The 23,194-nt window shown below is 46.9% G+C and overlaps 1 protein-coding gene across 1 annotated transcript; it reads right to left on the bottom strand.

Annotated features, from left to right (window-relative positions):
- Positions 1 to 507: 507 nt before the first annotated feature.
- On the bottom strand, positions 508 to 14,637 carry LOC119401441 (uncharacterized). Its single transcript, XM_037668260.2, has 4 exons — positions 14,360 to 14,637; positions 12,433 to 13,006; positions 6,438 to 6,656; positions 508 to 4,344 (listed from the first exon to the last, which is right to left on the bottom strand). The coding sequence occupies exons 2-4, from the start codon at positions 12,994 to 12,996 to the stop codon at positions 3,640 to 3,642; spliced, it is 1,488 nt and encodes a 495-aa protein (XP_037524188.1). The 5' UTR covers positions 12,997 to 13,006; positions 14,360 to 14,637; the 3' UTR covers positions 508 to 3,639.
- Between the last annotated feature and the right edge of the window lie 8,557 nt (positions 14,638 to 23,194).

Here is a 23,194-nt window from a genome sequence, read left to right as displayed (position 1 = left end):
GTTTTCGGTCCCTTTAAGACAAATGCAAGGAAAAGTGATTTTTGAAATAGAATATAGTAATTCTCGTGATACGAAGAAATTAAACTAAATAAATAAATGAGTAGAATTTTTTTATGAATGAAAAACTATTATTCCTAATACATGATTAATTTTCTTCAGGTTAGGGATCCCTTGGATCCAGACGCACCATTTTAAGCCAATTTAAGACAATCAGAGCTCACAAAATGGCGAACCCTACAATGTCTAAACATGGCCACATTTGAGAACATTGCATTTTTTTTCTGCGATTTGTAGTTTGTTTGGATGTCCAGCTGACAGTTTGAAAACATCTAGGTAAAAGACAACTTATGAAATAGTATCCACGCATTGAAGTAACAACATCCAGCCTTCAAGCCGTGTGGTGCTGCGGTTGTAGTTGAAAAAGTGGAAAAAGCAGCGCCACAACACAGGAGTCCGCCATGTAGGTAACATGGCAGCTATGATGTATCTTTCACTACTGCAGACACCAAAGGCCTTTGAGATTCGTGGCTTGTACTTGGAGAAAACTGTCGCCTGGGGTAGTTTGGACACCACCATCTCCAAGTAAACAGCTATATCTCTGTTTATGGCTGCTATTCGGTGAAGGGTTCGTTGATGAGCCTTGACGATGACATACAAACATGGAGGTATTTCCTTCTTGAACTGTTGCATTTGATTCATTCAGTCATTCTTTGGCTATCCAGCAAGAAGTAATCAGAAAAAGCTTGATGTGCAGAGATGTGATTTGAAAAGATGTGAGAGAAACAACACAAGTGACTGCAGATGTGCAAAAGACTTGCCCTGAAACCATGAGCCAAAGTGCATAATTAACAACAAAGCTTTTGTGACTGCAACAGCCTTTTTAGCGAAGCAGGCATGAAATTGCGAAATTGTTAATTACATGGAGACACAAAAGTCAGTCCCTGAAGGATTGAAGTCATCGAACATTCTTGAAAGTAAAAAGTGCTGGCTGATACATGCACAAATCACAGTGAAGTTCAAAAGAACATCACACATAATAATAGTCTCCAGAAGGCATCTCCAGACTTTTTAAGTTTTATCCGCCTGTAAATAGCATTACAGTGACATGGGGTGGTTCTACGCCTGACTTAGCAGAGTCAAAAAAGAAGGGTTCATGGATTTGCAAAAGTGACTTTATGTGACTGCTGGTGCAAGGCAGAGCTCCACAAATGCCTTGCTTAACACACTCAGCCACAACTTCCATTGCTTCCAGGTGGCAAAGTCATGGTGCAAGCTTCAAGGCAATGTGCATCCCATCCCTAAATAAGGTCTACCTTCAGATGTCCATCATACACTTTGCGTGACTGCAAACACACATGCAACAACAAAAAACCCTGAGATACAGTTTTACAAAAATGAAAAGTGCTTTATACAGAAAAGCTGCATAGCAAAACAAGACGTCCCCTCAATTGTCCAATAGTAATTTTAAAGTGTACAACACTCATCACTGAAAAGTAAATTAAAAAAAAAACGAAAACAAGGCATGTCCAGAAGTTACACTGTGAGAATATAATACATACATTTCTAAACACAGCTTAGCAGTAGTTACTTTCATACAGTTCAGTTTGAATTCCATTATTGATAAATGCCATTAGCACGTATAGTAATTATCAAGAACATATATAAGATGTACATAACTACAAGTAATTAATAATAAATATATACAAACCAACTCAAGCACTCCTACTTGGTAGGTGTGCTCTAGAACGCAGTATGTCACTAGAAGCAAATGCAATCGTCTAGGGTACATCATTGTGTGCAAACTTCTCTGGCTTATGTTAAAGGGGTACTGACAAAAAAATTTTGGCCTCGCGTTTTTTTGATGCAATGTGTTACTAGGGGCCTGCTAGTCATAACACGGCACATCGTTTGCTGCAGCACGTGACAGATAATTAATTACAGGCTCTTCATTACTGACCAGTGTCAGTTTCGGTTTCAAAAACGACAAGCATCCGGGTGCAACTATCACCACCTAGCGGGTGCAGCGCTCGACACGTCAGTACACAGAACTGTGACGCACTTTCGCGCGGTTTGCGAGCAGCCGCCCAGAGGTAGGCTGCTGGAGCGAACGCGGCAAAAACATGGCGGCTATGACGTCATCATAACTTGTTGCAGCGCGGTCACGTCAGGGAAGTAGGGGGTCACCTGGGGTCACCTTTGAGGGTGTCAATAGCCCGAGGGGCTCGATCACTCACGCAAACTTCAAAATTCATTTAAAATACCTTCCAAGCTATTCACTGTTGATATTTTGCAGATGATATAAGCATGTTCACGGGAATCGATCCCGCACACTATCTCGGCCGTGAAATTTTGTGTCAGTACCCCTTTAATCTAAACTGCGATGATCACCGCAAATAGCTCACAGCAAGAAATGTCTAAACATGGAGATTCAATTACTCAGTTTTAACATACAACTGCTGAAGCCCTTCAGTCACAACAGCAAATGTTTCAATAAGAGCCAAGTGACAGCATTTACAATAAACAAGTAGTAAGGGTAGGTGGTATCAACTATATGTCATTTTCCTAAAGATGTTAGTCCACGCAAAACAACTTGTCACAATCACCAAGTGCTTCCTATTTCTTTTACCACTGTAATAGAAACACCAAAATATCAAGAACTCCTCAGCAAAATCCACCAATTTACCACTGAAAGGCCTGGCACCTAGCACAAAAGCATTCAGACAAGTACACTAATGCCAAAAGCAGGTGTTCAGCCCAGTTAAGCAAGAGCTATTGTGGCTGACATCTTACAGCAGATGGGACTGGCATGCACAGGTCAGGACATCAGCAGAAAACAAGGACACTGACACATTTTCATGTCAACAAATACTTGCCAAAGATACAACATACTGCTGAAAGAACGGATGAATTTCAAGTTTAAAAGACTGTTTTGCCTGGCCCAACATATTTAAGTAAATGTGAACCTGCCAGAAAAGACATGACCACAGGACAGGTGCAGGAATTCGGTATGCTCTTGTCACCTGAGCACACTGAGAGCGCTTTCCAAAAATGTTTGAAAAAAATCTGTCTGTCACGTCTCTGCACTCCTTAAACTGAAGATGCTATCTTTCTTGTACACATGTGGCAACAAAATCCTCTCTACTGCTTCAGCTTGCCAAAAGCTTTAGAAGTATCACAACCTTCTTCTAAAAACGCGTCACGTGATCTTGTGGTGTGCCACTCAGCCCTGAATTCAACGCTGCATGCTGGTACCCATAAGGTGTTTGCCATGGCAGGCTCCTCAGAACCACCGTAAAATGCTGCCGATGGCCATGCAACACGAACACTCATCCCTGCTTGTCAGAAGCAGCACCACCTGCCTGGTACTAGGTACCAATTTCCCCACAAGGCGCAGCCATGACCAAGGTCAGCCCTAGTTCACAAAAGGAACAGTAGCTCTGCATTCTGTAGAGACTTAGACACTTGAGCCAGTTCGGAACTCGCACGTGATCAGACGCGCTGACTAATCGCACATATCACTAGCAAAATACGGTGGGGCTGGAGCACATGATGACTGAGAAAGAGCGGCATCTCACCAGGACACCCTCGATTGTCGTTACACGTCACTTCCGGTCAAGGATGCCAAGTGGATGCTGTCATTCATCTTCCCCTTTTGATTGGCGTCACCGCCTTCTGCCAGAACTCCCTCTGCGTCTCGTCGATGCGTGGGAACTCCGCGGCGCACGTTGTGCACTGGCCCCAGTCGAGCGTCACCCATGACATGTAGTTCTGAAAGAACAGCCGAAGGTCGTAGCTGTCGGTGGCTACGTACCGAAGGGCAGGCAGGGCCTTAATGAGGAAGCGCAGGTCATTTCCCGTCAGGATGAGCACCGGCAGGGGGTGCTTGGTGCCGAGCACGAGGCGCTCGAGCCGCGGCAGCGAGCCGAGCGAACTTCGGATCACGAACGACGTTACGAGGAGATCCCCATCGAGGCGGAGCGAAATTAGCCGCCTCGTCGCACCTAGCAGCGCCTCGAGCGTGCGGATTGCAATGTCCGATCCCAGTCGCAGATTGACCAGTCCCACAAACGATCCGGGGACGAGGTCATCGGCGTCATCTTCGATGACAGAGCATTCGGGGAGCGACAGGGTCTGCAGACGCGGCCAGTGCTTGGCGACGGCGGGAAGACTGACGTCCTTGATGAACTTGAGTGACAGGTGCTTGAGCGGGAGATCCTTGAGCGTGTCCTCGACGAGCCCTTGGAAGGAGCACAGCGTGCCTTGCGCAATGAACATCAATGAGACGTCAGTGAGCTGATCAAAGACGCCGATGGCGGCGATAGTCTGGCTGTGAGTTGTGGTCACCTGCATAAAAGCAATGTACTACGTTGAGCCTTCTTTCAGTAAAAATATAAAAAGGCTTAACTACTCAACTGTAGCCATTTTCATGGAAGTGAAGCAGAAATTGCGCAGCATTATATGGACCTGTCTTAATCTGCAGTCTACAGTGGTATTTATGAGGGGTCAAATTAAGACAAACAAAAAACGAAGGAGAAAGGACAAGCACCCGTCTTTATCACTTTTTGTGCTTGCCTTTTATAGTGGTACTGACACCTTTTTTCGAAGGCGAGTTTACTCTGCCATACAAATCTCTTCTTATGCAGAAACGGCTCTGAGCAACTGCGAAGCTCAGCAAATGCTGATAACATATTTTAATTTGATATTAAAGTCAATTTTTCCATGGCACACCTACTGACATTGACACTAGGTTGATGTCAAGCTACAGTACAAATTCTGGTGACTTCACGCAGCAGTCTGGCTAGTTGTGATGACGTTAGGTACCAAAACTTCCAAGATGGCCGCTTGTGCGTCATCAAAACTTCCAAAATGGCTGCTTGTGTGTCACCCACAGAGCCACGGTGCGGAGCGGCCGTGGAAACGTCACTATATATTGTGCGAGCACATGGCGAGAAGCTCATACCGTGTTGTGACGTCAGGGTACAGTTTGAACCAAATTTAGGTTTTAAAAACATACTGTAATTACTTTTTCAGGGCGCACTCGCGCTTAGCACTACCTTTTCTAGGCTCTTGAGGGCTTCACCTTTCATTTGATGCAAAAAAACTAGTACAACTGAAAATATTCGTGTCAGTATCCCTTTAATTCGCAACCCGCATTTTAGAGTCATGTTTCAACAACTCTCCCCAGAAGAAGCACTCTTGAGAATACAGTGGTACTGGCCTTGTGCACAGCTATAATGGCGGCATTGCGAACAGCTTTTTGGTGACATCAGCTGGAGGACTTAAAGGCCCCTAAATTACCCTAAGGCCAATATTTAGTTGCGGTATTGCAGTTGTGCACGAGTCTTCAAGAAACATGTAGCCATGAAAATTTTTGAAACGGCGCCATAATTGCGGAGTTATATGCATTTGATGATCCAAAAGCAGTCCCTGCTCACTTTGCTCTTTCTTTGCTACACTCCGTTCATCGGCTCTTCTCTCGTCCTAGCTATGTGCTCCTCCTCATCATGCAAGGAGGAAGAGCGGTGAGCGTGTGTACACAGGTTCTTTTCGTTGCTCACATGACCAGACGTGAGTGGTGACATCACGGGCAACACTGAAGATGCCAAAGGCCCGGAGAGGGTGAGGGATCGTTCTTTTTAGTTTACGGTGTGCCCACGGCTTGTAGCGCTGCCACGTTTGGCATTGTTGATCGTGACAGCATTTTAAACTCAATGCGTGCATTTACTTGAGATGTTAAAGAATTTTTACAGTTTAGGGGCCCTTTAACCTTCGGCAGAGAGCACAACAAAGACAGGGCAGACAGATAAGTGAGCAGAGCACTGCATACTGATGTCACACAGCGCTTTCTAATTAATGTCTATATACAGAAGGTGAACAAACAAGAAGCCGCACTGGAAACAGTGCTAGAAAGTTGTGAGGTTGGTACAAAACAGGGTTCTCCCCAGAAATTTTTTCATGGTGGACAACTTTAGAGAGGAGGGGAGAGGGCGAGATATTAAGTTTACGAAATTGAGGCTTTCAAACTTCTCATTTTCGACACAAATCCACATTTCATGCCTGGCTGCCCATTTCTGGCATTATATGATGCACATAGTAAAACGGAAGCAAGAGCGTTTGTGTTCTAGCATTGACACTGCAGTTGGCAGTCTGTGAAACCTCAAGAACCTGTTCAGACTCCTTTTTATATAACCAGGAGGCACAGATCACTGGCATTGCATGTGCACAGTAGCTATTTATTGTTTCCTCAGGCGCACATTTCAACTGGGTCAATCGTAGTGGTGGTCAGTGAACGAGAGTGGTGGGCAGTCAAGCGGAACATTGGGGAGAACACTCGCACCGAGTTGTTATCGAAGTATATTAGAGTTGTTATACAAAGTATGTTATCTAAACAACATAAAGAAACCTAAACAAAGATCAGAAATCATGGCAAGTCCCACCTCGATGCGTCGCAAGCTGCGGAAGAACATGTTCGCCTGGACCATGTGCCCTGGCGTGATGTCCCAGACAACACCCGTCGTGCCATCCAGCCGCTCCACGTCTGCCCCGAGTATAAGGCCCCAAGACGTGAGAAGGGCGGGTCGTGCTGCCAATAGCATGCTCACCAGTGGATTGGCTGGGCTAAGGATCTCGTGCATCGATGTCTGCAGCTCACACAGCTGCATGAACAAAAAGGAAGGAGGGCAAGCTTTGCCAACAGCTCACTTTATTTTCTTACACTGAAAATCGCAGAAGTCCATTCTTTCCTGCAGACTTCAAGATGGCTCAGAGCCGCAGGAGCAGCGTCGGCTGATCCAGCGGGCACGTTGCGTGGCGCGAGCCAATGGGGCCCTGAACTAAGGGCTCCACCCAACGAGGATAATCCTTGAGGCCTTCACAAATAAAGGTTTTCTCTCTCTTTCTCTCAAGATGGCATGTTTTGGAGTATGAAAGGCACAAAGGTTGCATAGATTGGCCAGCTCCTCTTTGTGCAGCTTCCTCCTCGGTGTCCCACAACACTGTTGCAAGTACAATTAAACTTGATATCCATCTCGATACTTCAAGGGGAGTGCATGATATGATTAAGATCATTATGACCAAAGAGATATGTTTCTTGCGTGGCGGAGAGCAGAACTCTTTTATCCTTGTAAATACAATACACGTGCCTTCGCATGATCCTGCCGGACATGTGGTATGGATGTACTTTAAATATGTGTAATGCTTTGCTTTTGTCCTTCATGCTACAGCAATTTTTTGTGTACCTTGCTTCTATTTATCTCATGCCTTCAACTGCCACACTGTGAGGCCCCTTTCAGTATATAATATCGAACTTTATCAGCTAGCCTGTTAAAAAAACTAAATTTCTAGCTTATAGACACTTCAGAGTAGTCCACAATTGCCAGCTACGTAACCTGAACCCTCGTAATGGTTACAAGTACCACTTCCCATGGTGGTAAACAGTAGTCTACTTCTTATTGTTGACAGTGGCACTCATAAATGCTTACTTCTGCGACAACCCAACTACTATCACTTCATGGCAAATACGAGGCATACAGGAAAAACCAGGACTGTCGATGAGAAGAGCTGTTGCAGTACTAGTACCTTCTTCTTCCTCTCCTCAATATTACAAGTTAAGTGAGACTCAATTTGACCATGGCGCTGTCCCTCTCACACCATGTTATAGAAGGCAGACAGCCCGACATGTGACATCTGTATGTGCAAGGAAGCCACTGCACCCCTCTTGTGCGCCTGTGCTCAGTTTGGCATCCAATGCCTCTCACTGTTGAAGGCAAGTTGGCAGTTGTTTCAGAGACTAATTACAACCCGCTGACAAGCAACGATTTTCCAAGGCAGTAGTACTGAGTCTGTGGGCACATCGTTCACTGCTGCACAATGTTGCCCGTGCAAAGGAAAGACTTATTATAGGAACTGTTAATAGCAGTCTTGAGAGCAACATAGTCTTGAGATAGTTAACGTGGGACCTAAGTGTCAGGGGCAGATCACGTGGGAAGTCGGAAACTGGCAATCGAGCATTGATTATGTCTCATGACAGAAGGAATATATCACAAACTTAGAGAGATGAGAATAGACGAGGAAGGCATTAACAGCTTGGGTAGTGATCATAAACGCATAATATTACAAATGGGATATAAAACTGATAATAAGAACATAGAATCAAAGTTTGGCAGCTTGTATTCTAAATGACAAACAAATAACAAATATAGCCGCAAGAGTCGAGGAAAAAGTAGACGAACTACCAGGTAAAGACTGGAAGTATAGTGAGCTGCTACATATAATCACAAAAGAAACGGAAAAAGAGAAGAAAACTATTTGTTGGAAAGGAAAGAGAAAGCCAAAAAGTTGGTGGAACAAAGAAATCCGGGAGGCGATCGAGAAGCGACGTGAGGCATCACGGGAGCACAGACAAGCAAAAAAGGAGAAGCGGCCACAGGACGAAGTCAACCAAATATGGGAAATATATTTAGAGCAAAAATCCATTGTGCAGAAATTAGTCGAGGCAAAAATTAAAGGTGAAAGTGAACGCTGGATGACAGAGATTCGCGAAAAGAAGAAGGCCGCGCCTAGGATATTTTGGAGCCACCTAAAAGCGCTGGGTAGGAAGTCTGTCACAATGCAACAACATATGGTAGATGAAGGAGGAAATCAATTGGAAGGGTATGAAGCGCTAGGTTACATCCGAAAGATAACAGCTGATTCGTTTAAAAAGGTCGCCCAGGGGATTCCCCCGGTGAGTAAAAGTGCGCAAAGGAGTGCAACCGACGAAGATGTAGTACTATAGAGAATTTCAATTGGAAGAAAGGCGAAGGAAAAATTCCTAAGCGCACTACACCGGGCTTAGATGGGGTTCCCGTCAGCCTCATTAACGAACTCGGACATAACACTAAAGAAGCACTGCTGAAAGCCGTAGAAAAGTGCTTACAGGAGAGGGAAATACCAGACAGTTGGCGAAAAAGTAGCATGAACTTAATCTATAAAGGCAGGGGAGAAAAGGATAACATTCGCTCGTATAGACCGCTAACCATTACATCGGTGCTATACAGGTCGGCGATGCAGGCAGTAAAATTAAAAATAGAAGCGTGGGTAGAACAAAATGATATTTTGGGAGAACTTCAGAATGGATTTCGAATCGACAGGCGGTTAGACGATAATCTGTTTGTTCTTACCCAGGGTATAGAAATATCGAAAATAGAAAACAGGCCCTTATACGTAGCTTATCTAGATATTACCGGGGCGTATGACAACGTTAATCAGGAAATTTTGTGGGATATACTGAAAGAAGTGGGCATAGGTGACGACTGTATACAGCTTTTGAGGGAAATATACCGAGAAAATACAGTTTGTATAGAATGGGAAGGAATAAGTAGCAAGGACAGCGTTGAAATTAGCAAGGGGCTGAGACAGGGATGTCCTTTGTCCCCGCTGTTATTCATGCTGTACATGGCGAGGATGGAAAAAGCGCTAGAAGGTAGCAACATTGGATTTAATTTGTCACACAAACGGGTCGGAGCGATGGTTGAGCAGAAGCTTCCAGGTCTATTTTATACTGATGATATTGTCTTATTTGCGGACAGTCAAGATGGTATACAGCGACTGCCAGATATACACGGAAGGGAATGTGAGGCTCTAGGACTAGGATTTAGTGCAACAAAATGTGGATTGATGGTATTCAATGATCACGAAGACCATGCGGTCTGTATACAGGGCCAAAAAATACCGAGGGTAAGGGAGTACAAGTACCTCGGAGTATGGGTAAATGAGGGGGATAGATATATGAAGGTACAAGAGAAAGCATCGGTAGCAAAGGGGAAGAGGAATGCTGCAATTATGAAGCACAGAGCTTTATGGGGATACAATAGGTACGAGGTGCTTCGAGGGCTGTGGAAGGGTGTGATGGTCCCGGGGCTTACATCTGAGAACTCAGTGGTGCGCATGAAGTCAGAGGTACAATCAGGAATGGATGTAAATCAAAGGACGGTGGGCCGCCTCGCGTTGGGCGCTCACGGGAAGACGACAAATGAGGCTGTAAAGGGTGATATGGGATGGACAGGCTTTGAAGTGCGGGAAGCTCAGAGCAAAATGAGATTCGAAGAGAGGCTGAGGAAAATGAAGAAGAGTAGATGGGCAGAGAAGGTTTTCAGGTATTTGTATAGAAAAAGCGTTGACACGCAGTGGAGAAAAAGAACTAGGAGGCTCACCAGTAAATATGCGGCTAGCAGTGCGGGCGATATGGCAACAAGGAGCATTAAGCGGAAGGTCAGAGAGACGGAGAGGACTTATTGGATGGCAGCGATGGAAAAGAAGCCGGCTCTGGGTAACTACCGAAAGGGAAAAAACGAAATAAGGAGGGAAAGGTTTTATGATAATTCAAGGGGAAGCGCTTTACTGTTTGAAGCAAGGTCGGGCTGCCTTAGAACGCGTAGTTATAAAGCGAGATTCAGTAACGAAGAAGAACAATGTACATGCTGCGGGGGAACTAAGGAAACGATGGAACATGTACAGATTGAATGTGGCGATATTCACCCAGGTATACGTGTGGGCACGAGTCTACATGAAGCCTTGGGTTTTAGGGACAACAATGGAAAGCTGAACAGGTCCGCGATAGAAATAAGTAAGAGACGGTTAGAGTATTGGTGGCAGAAAAGTAGAGATAAAGAGCAAAAATAAATAATGGGGGAAAAATAAGGTCATTCTGCCTTAAGAGGCAGAGAGATAGACCGTGAATTTATATTTTTTTGGTATAATAACATAGATTTAATCAATGTAGATAAGGTATTAGGCCAACATGAAACAAGGAATGTTTTTCTTTTTTCTTCGAGCCTGGTGGCAGACATGTCACCGCCCCGTTACAAAGGGGACGCTCATAGCATCCATCCATCCAGCATAGAGTGTTAGACATAGTACTTGCAGCTGTAGATAGCACAGATAACTACTACACACATTCACAACAGAGGGTATGAAAGACAAGAGCACACTCACACTGTTTATTCACTGGCAAGGGCTGCTAACTAAGTAGGAAAACATGGCACAAAAAGCACATGTGTGGACTGTGTCTCAAGGGAGTGTCTACAGAGCATCAAAAAAAAAAGCCTTCTCTCTATTGTAGAGGTTGATAGATGGATCACTATTGCACTTGCTTTTTATTGTATACCCTCATACACTCTCTTGCAAATGTGTCTACTTATTTGTGCCACCTAAGTTCCTACGTAGAGTAGCGTTTGTTCAAAAATTACACCATCTCCCGCTAAAGGGGACCATGAGCCGATGCGAAGCCGGAGCACTTGCACGATCGCGTTTCGTTGGCGTTCGTTGGGCATGCTACCGACCTCGCGTCGTGGAACGCAAAGAGGGACGCTACGCGCGTCGTATCTTCCATCTAGCCCGGCCGTTAATTCTCACAGGGCGAGCGGGGAACGCGTTCGACAGGCGGGCGAGAGGGGGGCAGCGTAGGAGAGGAGGGAGAAGGGGAGGGGACGCGCATGCGCTCGAGCTCATCGCGGCGTTGCGCAGGAGAGAATTTCGGCATGTCTAGCCCGCGTTTCAGTGGAAGAGTGGAAAGGGGGAGGGGAGAGGAGTATGGGAGAGGGAAAGTGGAGAGAGGAAGGGGAGAGGGAAAGTGGAGAGGGGAGGGAGGGGTGAGGGGGGAAGAGGGGGAGGGGAGAGGGAAAGTGAGGAGGTGAAGGGGAGAGGGTGAGTGGAGAGGAGGTGTGTGGAGAGGGTGTGCGCATGCGCAGTAAGGGTGGTCACGCCGCACACCACCACCACCACCACCACCACCGGATTGAGCTCCGCCTTAAGATACTTCGCATCTAATATGCCCTTTTGGGTGTAATACCCATGCCACATGGGCTGAAGAAATGACGTTAAGTAACTAAGGCCTTAAGTTCGTGAATGTCACTTTTCCTGGCGGAGCTGCCACATGCCTAAATTTGGTGGCATTTGACCTGATGATGTCGATAATGGTGACTTCAGAAAATAGCAATTTTAGGGCAATGAAAAATCAAGGTTAGTGAAGTAAGCATGTTATAGTGCCATTAGCTTGAGTTTGTTGCTGTCTTTTACAACATTCCAACCAACCACAGCATCTTCAACCACTACATATTGCATCTGAAGCCCAGAAGCAACATGTCACTTGTCATGTCAAAGCCGTTGCAATGCTGAATTGAATTTCGCCAAGTGCAAATAGGGAATAATACGAGATTTGTTAAAAGCCACATATAAAATATTTTTCACATGAGAGATACTAGTTCCATTAGGTTTGCCCACGTTGCACCATGCAAATGGCATTAAATTTTGACACATTAGAAAATTAATGCCATTTTCTATGCCTGTGTGGCACGAGTATAATTCCATGGCTACAGCAGCAACACAATAAAGTTAGGCAACAATAAAACTGCTTTTCATAACTGACAGTTGAACCACAATAGTGCAACTCACGTAGGGGCAGTCACCAAGCAGGCCACAGATAGTCGCCGCGCTAAGAAACAAGTTGTGCGCTCCCAACGCCGGTGTGCTGCCAATAAGCCGCTTGAGCTGCGGAAGAGCACCGCGAATGTCACCCCAGTCATCCTCGGGCATCTGCAGTCGCATGTCATGATGCAGGACGATCGTTTCCACAGAACGAAACAGATCGATCAGCGTGCGCACAAAGTCGCGGTTGTGGACGATCACGAGCGTCTGGACGTTGCACAGTACGCTGCGCGCAGCTGCGCCCAACGATCGGCACTCGTCGAATGAAGCACAGCCGGAAAACAGTGCGGCGACCACGCGGTGCTCGCTGAGGAAGCTGCGGTTCTCAACGAAAGCATCCGCGGTGGTGGTGATGAGGCGCCCTTCGTTGTTGAGAGACAGACCCTGTGGCAGTTTTGGCGTTGAAGATGAAGATGAAGAGGATGTCGAAGACGGCCAAGGCTTTTCAAGCTTGAGCACAACGTGGTCCTCGTGGCCACAAACCTTGTCGGGGTCTTCGCCCAGATCGCGAATGATGTCTGTAGCGATCATGTTGAAGAAACTGCAGCAGAATAGAGGGGCATAGAGGTGACGTCAAATGAAGCACCAGCTAAAGTTAGTCTCATAGCAGAAACTGTGGTGAGATAGAAAAGCGTGCATAATTTTGAATTCGCACTGGAAATGACTGAAGACACTCGCGTAGAAAGAACACAGGAGTCGTCTTGTGCCCTTCCTACAAGTGTTTCTTTTACCATATCCCACACTGATTCAAATGTACACATCCACTACAATTTGTCCACCTTTATATTTTAATTGGAAAGTATCTTTGTCATACTGAGCAAAGCTAAGTTGGTGGAGTACACACATAAAATATCAGACATGTTGCTTTCACTGAAATTACAAGCTCTATGTGCCAGAAAACAGTGCATCCATGAAAGGCCAGTAGTGATGCAGTCTTCAAATCTCCCATACACCTTTCTGCGGCAGTGAAAGTTACGGCAATGACTTAATGGGACGTGCCCAATGTTATCAAGATTTATTCATATAATAATTTGGAGTTTCACATGCCAAACATGACATGATTATGAGGCATGCTGTAGTGGTGGACTCTGGATTAACTTTGTCTGCCTGGGGTTCTTTAACGTGCATCTTAATTTAAGGACACGGGTCTTCTGGTCCTTATCAAGAACCACGCTGCAAGCGATAGTTTAGGACCGAATTTGTGGAATTTTGCAGTGAGCCCAAAGTGATTAGTGGGCAATATATTTTTCATTGCCTACCATCAGTGGCAAGTTGACTTCAAGCACACAAGCGGAGAAATTGCAGGCACTTTCAAAACTATACGCATATATGGCTTATATAAGGACGCAAATAAGAAGAGCAACAAATAACGTCAGTGAGGAAGAATTTATTGCTTTCCTACTATTTTCCATTTCTACATCTACAACCACTAGTTGTAATTTATGCGCTTTCATATATTTTAATGACTAAGTTACTACTAATGGCACATGCATTCTGGTGCAGCAGCTAACGAGCAAAATTAAGCAGGTGTAGAAGAAAACGATGACGAAAGAATGAACTTATAAGAACACGCTACACTGATTCGTAACATTCGTAGCGACACAAATCCAGGTACAGTAACATGCGAATCTTAACATTGTCCGGATTTGCAATAGTCGTGCTTCTTAAAGCGCTGTATTTCATCTTCTTCGTCTTCTGCGTTACTTCAGCAAGTTTTCTTGGGCAACAACAGCAACAATTTGCGGTGCTCTCTGCAACAAACACGACATGATAAGCAGGCCTAAGGCCGAACTTTAAAAATAAAATTGTAATAATAATCAAGCGGCTAAGCCAACTACGAAAACGCGACACTTCAGAACCCTTAAACTTGTCATTAAATGTTGTGAAAGCTCACACGTGTATCCGTAGGGCCAAGGGAGCACAGCGAAAGCAGCGAAAGGGCCTGGGCTACAACACCTCAACACTTTGAAGAGGGGAGCTCTTTTTCATTGGCACTGAGTGCACTAAGGAGACTTCCTTTATCAGATACAATAGCGTAACTTTGTGGCATCCCTTTTTGTTTTCCAATTATTTATACTTCATATGCAACTGTTCAACATAGGAATCGTCTTCCAAGAAGCACGGATCGCAACGCGCACAGCACCGACGGACACACGCCCGACAGACGATCGTCGCCATCGTCGCCGTCAGTTGCAGCTGCGGATTGGCTTGGATTCGACAGAGTGAAAAAGAAAAATCACATGATGATGATGAGAGCTTGCCTGCGGGCAGCGCGAAATTCGAAGTGTACTCGTGGTTGCCAAGTCAACCAAGTGGTAGGGAATCTACGTAAGACCACATGGCATTAGAACGGCATGGGGGAAGACCATCATGGAACTAAGTGCCACACGATTTCCTAGGCAATGCAACATTAGTTATCTGTGAAAAAATATCGAATATGTCCGTGCGTGTGTTTTTGCAAACTGCGCCTATCTGTCGTGTACTCCGGTGAACAATTTAGGCATTAAGTGAACAATGCGCATTTAATTAGGTTCTGGTGCGCAAGTATAAAAAAGAAACAATGTTATCCAGCAACAAACGAGGTTGCGAGCGTCCTTCTGAAGCGCGTCTGAGTAGGACATAGCTTGTCATCGGCCACGTATTTGTTACCTCGTCAGCAATCCTGGACATGGGTACACGGACCATATCAGCTTGAACATTTCAAAAGCGAAGCCAAAGTGTCCTCAAGCTCTACATATCGTCACAGCGAAGTGGCGTTAGTTCACCACAGAAATAGCGACGCAGTCATGCAAGTAAGTCGCTTGCCAAAACACTATGAACGGATTCATGCACCACAACTGGACAGTCTGAACACTGGCAGTCTCGTTGCATCAGCGCTGGCATTTAAAGACTGTTCATCAATCGCATCGCCTCGCAGCTGGTGGCCATCATGCGACGCGCGGTGCTATTCAAACTTTAAGACACTTGCGGCACTCGATGGCTTGATCGTCGACTAATTAGAAACGGTCTCTTGTCCAACGCGTCCCACATTGATGCGACGATGTCGTAGCACTAACAACCAAACACACGCATCTCATCTGTGGCTGCATCGCTCCGACGAGAGACTTTGTTTACACTCGCAGAGTCCTGCGCTGGATGACTTGACTGCAAACGTCGTTGATTCAGATGCGAGCCGCAACACAGTTTCCACTGCACGGCACTTGAAACAAAACGCTTCGGGACGCTGGATGGAGAGCTTGGGGCTGGCGAAACGCGTTTTAGGTACCTGGCCATTAACCAGGCCGCGTCCTGCCTCGGAGCCGCTGTATCAGGACGTTGGAGGTGTCGAAGAACAAGATGAACGCGGTAACAGTCATGGCCCACAGTATGACACCGATCACGACGCCGTAGAGGATGAGACGCGTCTTCATTGCGAGTCGATCAACAGCCGAGCTTGCTCGCGCTCTTCTTCTTCCTCGTTCGCATGCGTGAGCTGGTTGTGCATAGCACGCGGCGCATGCAAGACAAGATCGCAAATTAAAAGCAAGCATGACATGACATGACAAGAACTTTATTGGAGACCTGAGGAACTCGAATCTGGGGAGCCGGAGGCCCCCAGATCAAGTTGGTGGCTCCGCCCACGATGGGACTGGAAGTCCAAGTTCCGTCGCGATGTCGTGGGCCCTCTGGACGGCCTGGAGTTGGGTGTGGAGATCACTACTCTTCAGGGATTCCTCCCATTGATCCTTCGAGAATGGTGGAGAGGCAGTAAGGGTTGGGCACAGCCAGCGCATGTGGTCGAAAGAGCATGAGTCATGGCCGCATTTGGGGCACGACTGTAAGTGGTCGGGGTCTATCCTATTGTTTCACGGGAACAATACATCGACGTTTTCTAGCGTTAGTGGTGACACATTGTGCCCGGTTGATGTTTGCACTGCTGATGTGTGTTTGTGTGGCAAAATATTCAGTACTGAATTCGCCGTTATTCCTCGATCTACGCACGATATTATTTTAGGCATAGATTTCTTGCGGGAGTGTGGTGCAACTGTTGACTGTCGAAGTGGGGAGTTGTCGGTACACGACGAAGTTATGACCGGACTCATGGAGAGCTCGCCACACCGCCAAGGGAGTGCTTTTTGTGTAGCTGAGGATGTCGTCGTGCCCGCACAATGTACTGTCCGCGTCCCGGTCATTTGCTCTGGCACCGCTCCTGCAACATTTGACGCCGCAACGGAACCCCTTCACTCAGCCTGTATAAAGAAGAATGTTTTGGTGCCGCATTGCATAGTATCAGTAGTTGAAGGACGTTCCGGATTATGGACGATGAACTACACGGCCCAGCCCATACTCTACCTTCTGGCATGAAGCTCGCGCTCTTCAAGGAAGAAACACCGACTTTCCTGGCTGTACTCGAAGCTGCTGCAGACGAGCCCCTCCATTCCTGCCCTTCGGACTCGAAGCTACTTCAGATGGTGGACAAGTCACTCAGCACGAGCGAGCGCCACACGTTACTGGATGTTTTAACCAAGCACGCAGAAGTGTTCGACTTCTCGCAAGACGGTAAGACGTCCCCAATTCCGACCTCTCGAGTCCGCCATCGTATAAATACAGGGTCAGCGCACCCTATACGACAGAAGCCGTATCGCGTGGCACACGATGAACGTAAGATAATTGGTGAGCAAGTTGAAGAAATGCTGCAGAAGGGAGTAATTCAGGAGTCCGCGAGCCCTTGGGCTGCACCGGTTATTCTCGTCAAAAAGAAAGATGGCAGTTGGCGATTTTGTGTAGATTATCGGCGGCTGAACAGCATTACGAAGAAAGATGTCTACCCGCTTCCGCGTATAGACGATGCGTTGGACTGTCTTCATTCGGCTTCTTACTTTTCTTCTGTCGACCTGAGATCCGGTTATTGGCAAATACCGATGCATAACGAAGACAAAGAAAAAACAGCGTTCGTGACACCCGACGGACTTTTTGAATTCAACGTTATGCCATTCGGCTTGTGTAACGCCCCTGCCACCTTCGAACGCTTCATCGACACCAGGGGCGGCGCCAGGATTTTTTTACTGGAGGGGCACCCACGACAAGTGGGTTCCTTCAGGGGAGCAGAGAGGCTGGGAACATATGCATTGTATTTTGACTATGCTTGCTATTGGGGGGGCAAAAGGGGGGCAGGCGGAAATTTTGGGGGGGCTGGGGCCCCCCCAAACCCCCCACTGGCGCCGCCCCTGATCGACACCATTCTGCGAGGTTTAAAATGGGAGATATGCATGTGCTATCTCGACGATGTTATCATTTTTGGTCGTACCTTTGACGAGCACAACGCGCGTCTCGACACTGTCCTCAGCTGCATAAAGAAGGCTTGTCTTGTGCTTAACTCTAAAAAGTGCCATTTCGGTGAACGCCAAGCTTTGGTGTTGGGACATCTCGTAGATAAAGACGGCGTCAGGCCCGACCCTGCAAAAACGGGGACAGTTGAAGCATTTGAGCCACCTCAGTCTGTGAAAGAACTTCGCAGCTTCTTGGGGTTATGCTCCTACTTCAGGCGATTCATTCCTCGCTTTGCTGACGTCGCTTATCCCTTGACAAGCCTCCTGCACAAGAACGCCCCATTCGAGTGGACGCCCGAGTGCTCTGCTTCCTTTCGACAACTGAAGTGCTGACGTCGCAGCCGATACTCCGACACTTCAATCCCTCAGCGCCAACGGAGCTCCACACAGATGCGAGTGGTGTAGGTCTTGGTGCTGTTCTTGTTCAGCGCTTAGACAACAAAGAACATGTCATCGCCTACGCAAGTCGGTCTTTAAGCAAACCCGAGCGTAACTACACGGTTACTGAACAGGAATGCCTCGCTGTTATTTTTGCTGTGCAGCGGTTTCGGTCGTACCTTTACGGGAGAGAGTTTACGATCATCACCGACCATCACTCTCTTTGCTGGCTCGTCAGTCTTCGTGATCCGTCGGGACGCCTTGCACGATGGGCCCTGCGATTGCAAGAGCACAGCTTCACTGTCTCCTACAAGAGCGGGCGACGGCACGCTGATGCCGATTGCCTTTCCAGGATGCCTCTTCGTGCAACGGAATGTGACGCTGACAGTTTTGACCATTTAATTGCAACCGTACATCGAGATTTCCCAGATGTCGCAACCTTCGCAAAAGAACAGCGCGAAGATTCAAGTTTAGAGCCACTTTTCTCTGCCGCTAAACAGTCAACAGCGTGCCATTTTTGTGTTCGAGATGGGTTGCTGTATAAGAAGAATTTCTCCGCGACAGGTGCACAGTTTCTTCTCGTGGTGCCAGAAGCCCTCCGCTCTTCTGTTTTGCGCGTCGTGCACGATGACCCAACTTCAGGTCACCTAGGATCCACGCGAACACTCCATCGTGCCAAAGAAAGATTTTACTGGCCTCAAATGCGCAAGACAACGGAGACATACGTAGCCAGCTGTGCCGAGTGCCAAAGTCACAAGAGACCTACTGCTGCCCCAGCCGGTTACCTAAAGCCCGTGGAGCCACCCAGATCACCTTTTGAACAAGTAGGCATCGACCTGATAGGACCATTCCCACGTTCATCCAAAGGCAACCGTTGGATCATAGTATGCGCCGACTACCTGACTCGATTCTGCGAGACGGCGGCGCTACCCTCTGCAACTGCAAACGCAGTGTCACATTTTGTACTGCATTCGATAATACTTCGCCATGGCCCCCCTCGCGTGATCATTAGTGATCGTGGCCGTCAATTCACAGCTGATATTGTTGAAGAACTTCTACGTCTGTGTGCCTCAAACCTGCGACACTCAACGCCCTATCACCCTCAGACCAATGGCTTGACTGAGCGCACGAATAGAACTCTTGTGAACATGATGTCCATGTACGTGAGCTCGGACCACAAGAACTGGGACGAAGTGCTGCCGTTCGTCACGTACGCATATAATACCGCGCAGCATGAGACCACTGGATACAGCCCGTTTTTCCTCCTTTACGCTCGTTCACCGAGGTACACTTTGGACACTATCTTTGCTTTCTGCAGTCACAACGACGCTTGTATCGCGGAAACCCTCTGCCGCGCGGAGGAGGCTCGGCGCCTCGCCCGATTGCGTACTCTAGCTTCACAAGAGCACTATAAATCCTGGTATGATAGTCCTGGTGACCTAGTGTGGTTATGGACTCCGGTGCGGAAACGTGGACTGAGTCAAAAACTCCTCGCTGACTATGTTGGACCGTTTGTTGTGACAGAGCGCCTTGGTGAGTTGAATTATAGGATTGCACGCCTAACTGCCAGTGGAAGACGGTCATCCAAGACCGAAGTCACGCATATAGCACGCCTGAAGCCCTTTACTCAGCGACCCTCCAACTGACTTCTCGCCCGGAGGGCTTCGTCTGCAAGAGGAGCAATGTTAGTGGGTCTAATCTACAGCGAAGCAGCAGCAGCGACAACAACAACGGAGTAGAAAGGAAGAGAAGAACGACGTGCAGTACTGGCTGACACTCGCCTTCCAGTGCCTTACTGCCTTACGAATAAAGCTCTCTTACAAACTTCGTAACACTATTAAGGGACCGAGGAGTGGGATACGTACGGGTTTGCAGAAGTCTGAATGTGGTAGCCTTAGGCTTGTTCAGTTTTGGGTGGGGTAGTGGAAATTTTTTCCTGGCCAGGCGGTAGTTATATCCTTCTCGAGCGCCCTCGTGTCTGAACAGGCGAACAATATTGTGAGCAAAGCACTGCAACGAACGCGGGAGAACAGCGAAGGGGGGTACCACATCACGTGGTTCCCAGCTCATCTCGATGGCTTAGTTAACCCGCTCGGATGTAATCCTAACGAGCAGGCTCATCGGTTAGCGCGCGATTTCACGTACCGCGCTGCCACGGATAGCCAGGCTCGTAACGAGGTCGACGTCCATAAAGATTCACTATGTACTTTTCATAAAAGCAAGCAAGAATTATTTTAGTTGTTCAGCGAAAATATAACTTCACGTGCGAAAGCCCTTGGTATAGACGGCAGGCTCAAGGATCTCAAGCGCACCAACGTCGGTGAGAGCTAAGGTGAGGAAATTATGCCTCAAGAGTGAAGCCGTGCGTACCCACTGGCGGCCTCCATCTTGGTAGGGGCTGGAGAAAACGTTAGCGTTCAGCCAAGAAAAGGGAGTGTTTTCCTTCCACGCCTTACAAGTTTAATGCGGCAAAATGTTCCGGACAGATACTGCTCAATGTGTGTCTTTGTGACACTGGTTTCCTCCAGAAACCTCAAAGTCCTCCCAAATTTTACTGGAGATCAAGTCGCCAATGCTCATCTCGATATGTTACTTTCGTCGGGAACAACGATCTCTTATTTTAAAATTAAATTAACCTAGCGCTTACATTCACAGAGCGAAACAGCGTACGTTATCTCTAAGCGGGCACCACGTCCCTGTGTTTCCGAGATAAAGGTTGCGCGAGCGCTGACTTCCATGAGGCGACGCAAGAGCTTCCGCTCCAGCACTGCTTTTTAAGACCTTCTTTGGTTGGGAGCCCGCGGGCAGATCCAGAGGCGGGGGAGCATTCGAATGTCCTGATCAGTGGCGTAGCCATGCAGGGGTTGGCACACCGGGCCTGTGACCCACCTCCGAAAAAAGTTTTTCGCCATGGCCGGCATACAAGCACAAAATGACACTCGACCACATCAGCCTGGCCCCTCCCCTCCGCCCCACCAGTGGCGTAGCCAGGGGGTGGCACACCGGGCCCGTGCCCCCCTCAAAATTTTAACGCGATAGCGTTAAAGGGCCCTTCACCAGCCTCTGAAAATACAAGAAAAAAAAAACCAGCGCAATGTTCTCTCCTGGCGTTTCTCGTCTTTCTGGCGCACTTCCTCTCGGTTGGCCCATATACGCGAAATATCAGATGTGAATTGTCTGCCGCACTGCATTGCCATGCAGCCGCCCATCCGTTCTCCCTTGCCTCGCATGACTATCGTGCGCGATCAACTGATTTCACTTAATTTTCTATGTTTGCGACCGCGCAAACGGAGATAACAGCGCGTAGCCGACAAGCGCGATATCCTCATAGGCTCAACGCTTAGTGATGACATGGTACACGTTCTTTCAATAAATAAGAGGCGAGGGGGAGATATGGCCTGTAGGAAGGGTAGCGAAGGTGAGGAGGAAACCCCCTCGTCTTTGAACGCGTCCTCCCAAGGATTACATGCACAGAAATATAAAAACAGAAGTGGACGCCGAAGTGCATTCTGCCGTAGCTCAACTGGCAGAGCACAGGACGCATAAATCGAAGGTTGTGGGTTCGGAGATCCTACCGACAAAAAGGGCGATTTTTCGTACACTTTAATTCAATTGAGTGTGCGTCACAATTACTACACCGCTCAGCGAACTGGGAGCGCGGAAAAAACACAAACGACGAAGCGAGGAACCACACAAGACGAGCGTTGTGGTTCCTCGCTTCGTCGTTTGTGTTTTTTCCGCGCTCCCAGTTCGCTGAACGAAGAAAATGAATTACCAACTGGCCCACCTTTCGATCCTCCTGCAATGTATTACTACACCGCAGTTAAAGACAACCCCTGTGCTTTCCCTGGCCTAAATATTTGTTATATTCATTTGATATGACGTCATACCGACATTGAGGTGTGAAGTTTCGGCACAAAACTGAAAATGACTCTTTGACCACAATTCTCTTCTTTAACAATAAATTTGCAATGGCGAAATTGACGGACATAGTGTTCTTAAAAAGTAGTTCGCATTATCTGGGGTGTATTTTGTCACAGAACACTAAATGTTCTAGTTCACCTAGTCACTGTCTCTCACACTCACGGTGGGAAATTGGCCAAGAACTGGGTGGTTTTATCAATTTACATGAAAGAACAAAGTCATTTATAGAATAGAAACTTAGGTGCATGTTCCAAAGCAGAAACAAAAAATTTAGGAAACATTCATTACAAAAAAGAAAATTAATAGAAATAGCAACAAAATATTTTTTACATAGATATATGTGTACATAACAAAAAAGATGTTGGGTATCTTGTAATTCAGCATAACTGAGTTCACTTCCTCAAAAAACTGTGCACTTACTGAATTTCCTGTCAAGAATGCTATGCCACAAATAGTGCGCACGGCTTTCCTAACCTGGAAGTGCCAGGGATGCTGTGATAAAGCAAAGAAATGAAAGCAAGACACAAAACTCATCAAAAAATCTTTAATGTTATAATCAAAGCGAGCCTCTAACAAAAAATACCATTCAGTGAGACCAGCGCAAACAGTATGGCTTGCCAGCAGTTAGCCAGTGATAATGAGGCAACGATGGTGGCAAAGAAAAATATTTTTAAACGCCACATCGGACCGCAAGCGAAGAAATTGGTCAGCTCGCACATGTGGGCTGTCTTTTGGCAACGCCACATAGCATGAGCTTTGGTGGTAATCAAGAAGGTTAAAAAAAAATTCTGGAGTGGAAGCTCTCGCAACGCCTTTCCAGCCAAAGTGAAGCCAGCTTTTGCCCACCAAAGATCTTGAAAACATGGTCTTTTCTGGTGGTGCCTACTTAGAGATCAAATGGCTTTGATCTGTTAGTGTAAATACGTTAATTATAAAATAAAAGATCGTTGTTGCCGACGAAAGTAACCCATCAAGAGGAGTATTGGCTATTCTCCAATAAAATTTGCCATGACTTCGAGGCTTACTAATGAAAACTAGTAACACAAAGGCAACTTGGAGCAGTATATGACCCGTAAAATTTGACACACTAAACTCGTCTGACGTAAGAGGAAATTGCG

The sequence above is a fragment of the Rhipicephalus sanguineus genome, chromosome 8 (genome assembly GCF_013339695.2).
Source record: "Rhipicephalus sanguineus isolate Rsan-2018 chromosome 8, BIME_Rsan_1.4, whole genome shotgun sequence".
In the NCBI taxonomy this organism is placed as follows: domain Eukaryota; kingdom Metazoa; phylum Arthropoda; class Arachnida; order Ixodida; family Ixodidae; genus Rhipicephalus; species Rhipicephalus sanguineus.
The sequence above is the reverse complement of the archived record's forward strand: the minus strand, read 5'-3'. Positions and strand labels throughout refer to the sequence as shown.

What these genes read in the sequence shown, in the direction of transcription:
- LOC119401441 (XM_037668260.2), bottom strand. Translation starts at nt 12,996, where the DNA reads ATGATCGCTACAGACATCATTCGCGATCTGGGCGAAGACCCCGACAAG. An exon ending in TGCTTGGTGACTGCCCCTAC is followed by an intron (nt 6,657 to 12,432) that starts GTGAGTTGCACT and finishes TTGTTCATGCAG; the next exon opens with CTGTGTGAGCTGCAGACATC. An exon ending in GCAGCTTGCGACGCATCGAG is followed by an intron (nt 4,345 to 6,437) that starts GTGGGACTTGCC and finishes GCTTTTATGCAG; the next exon opens with GTGACCACAACTCACAGCCA.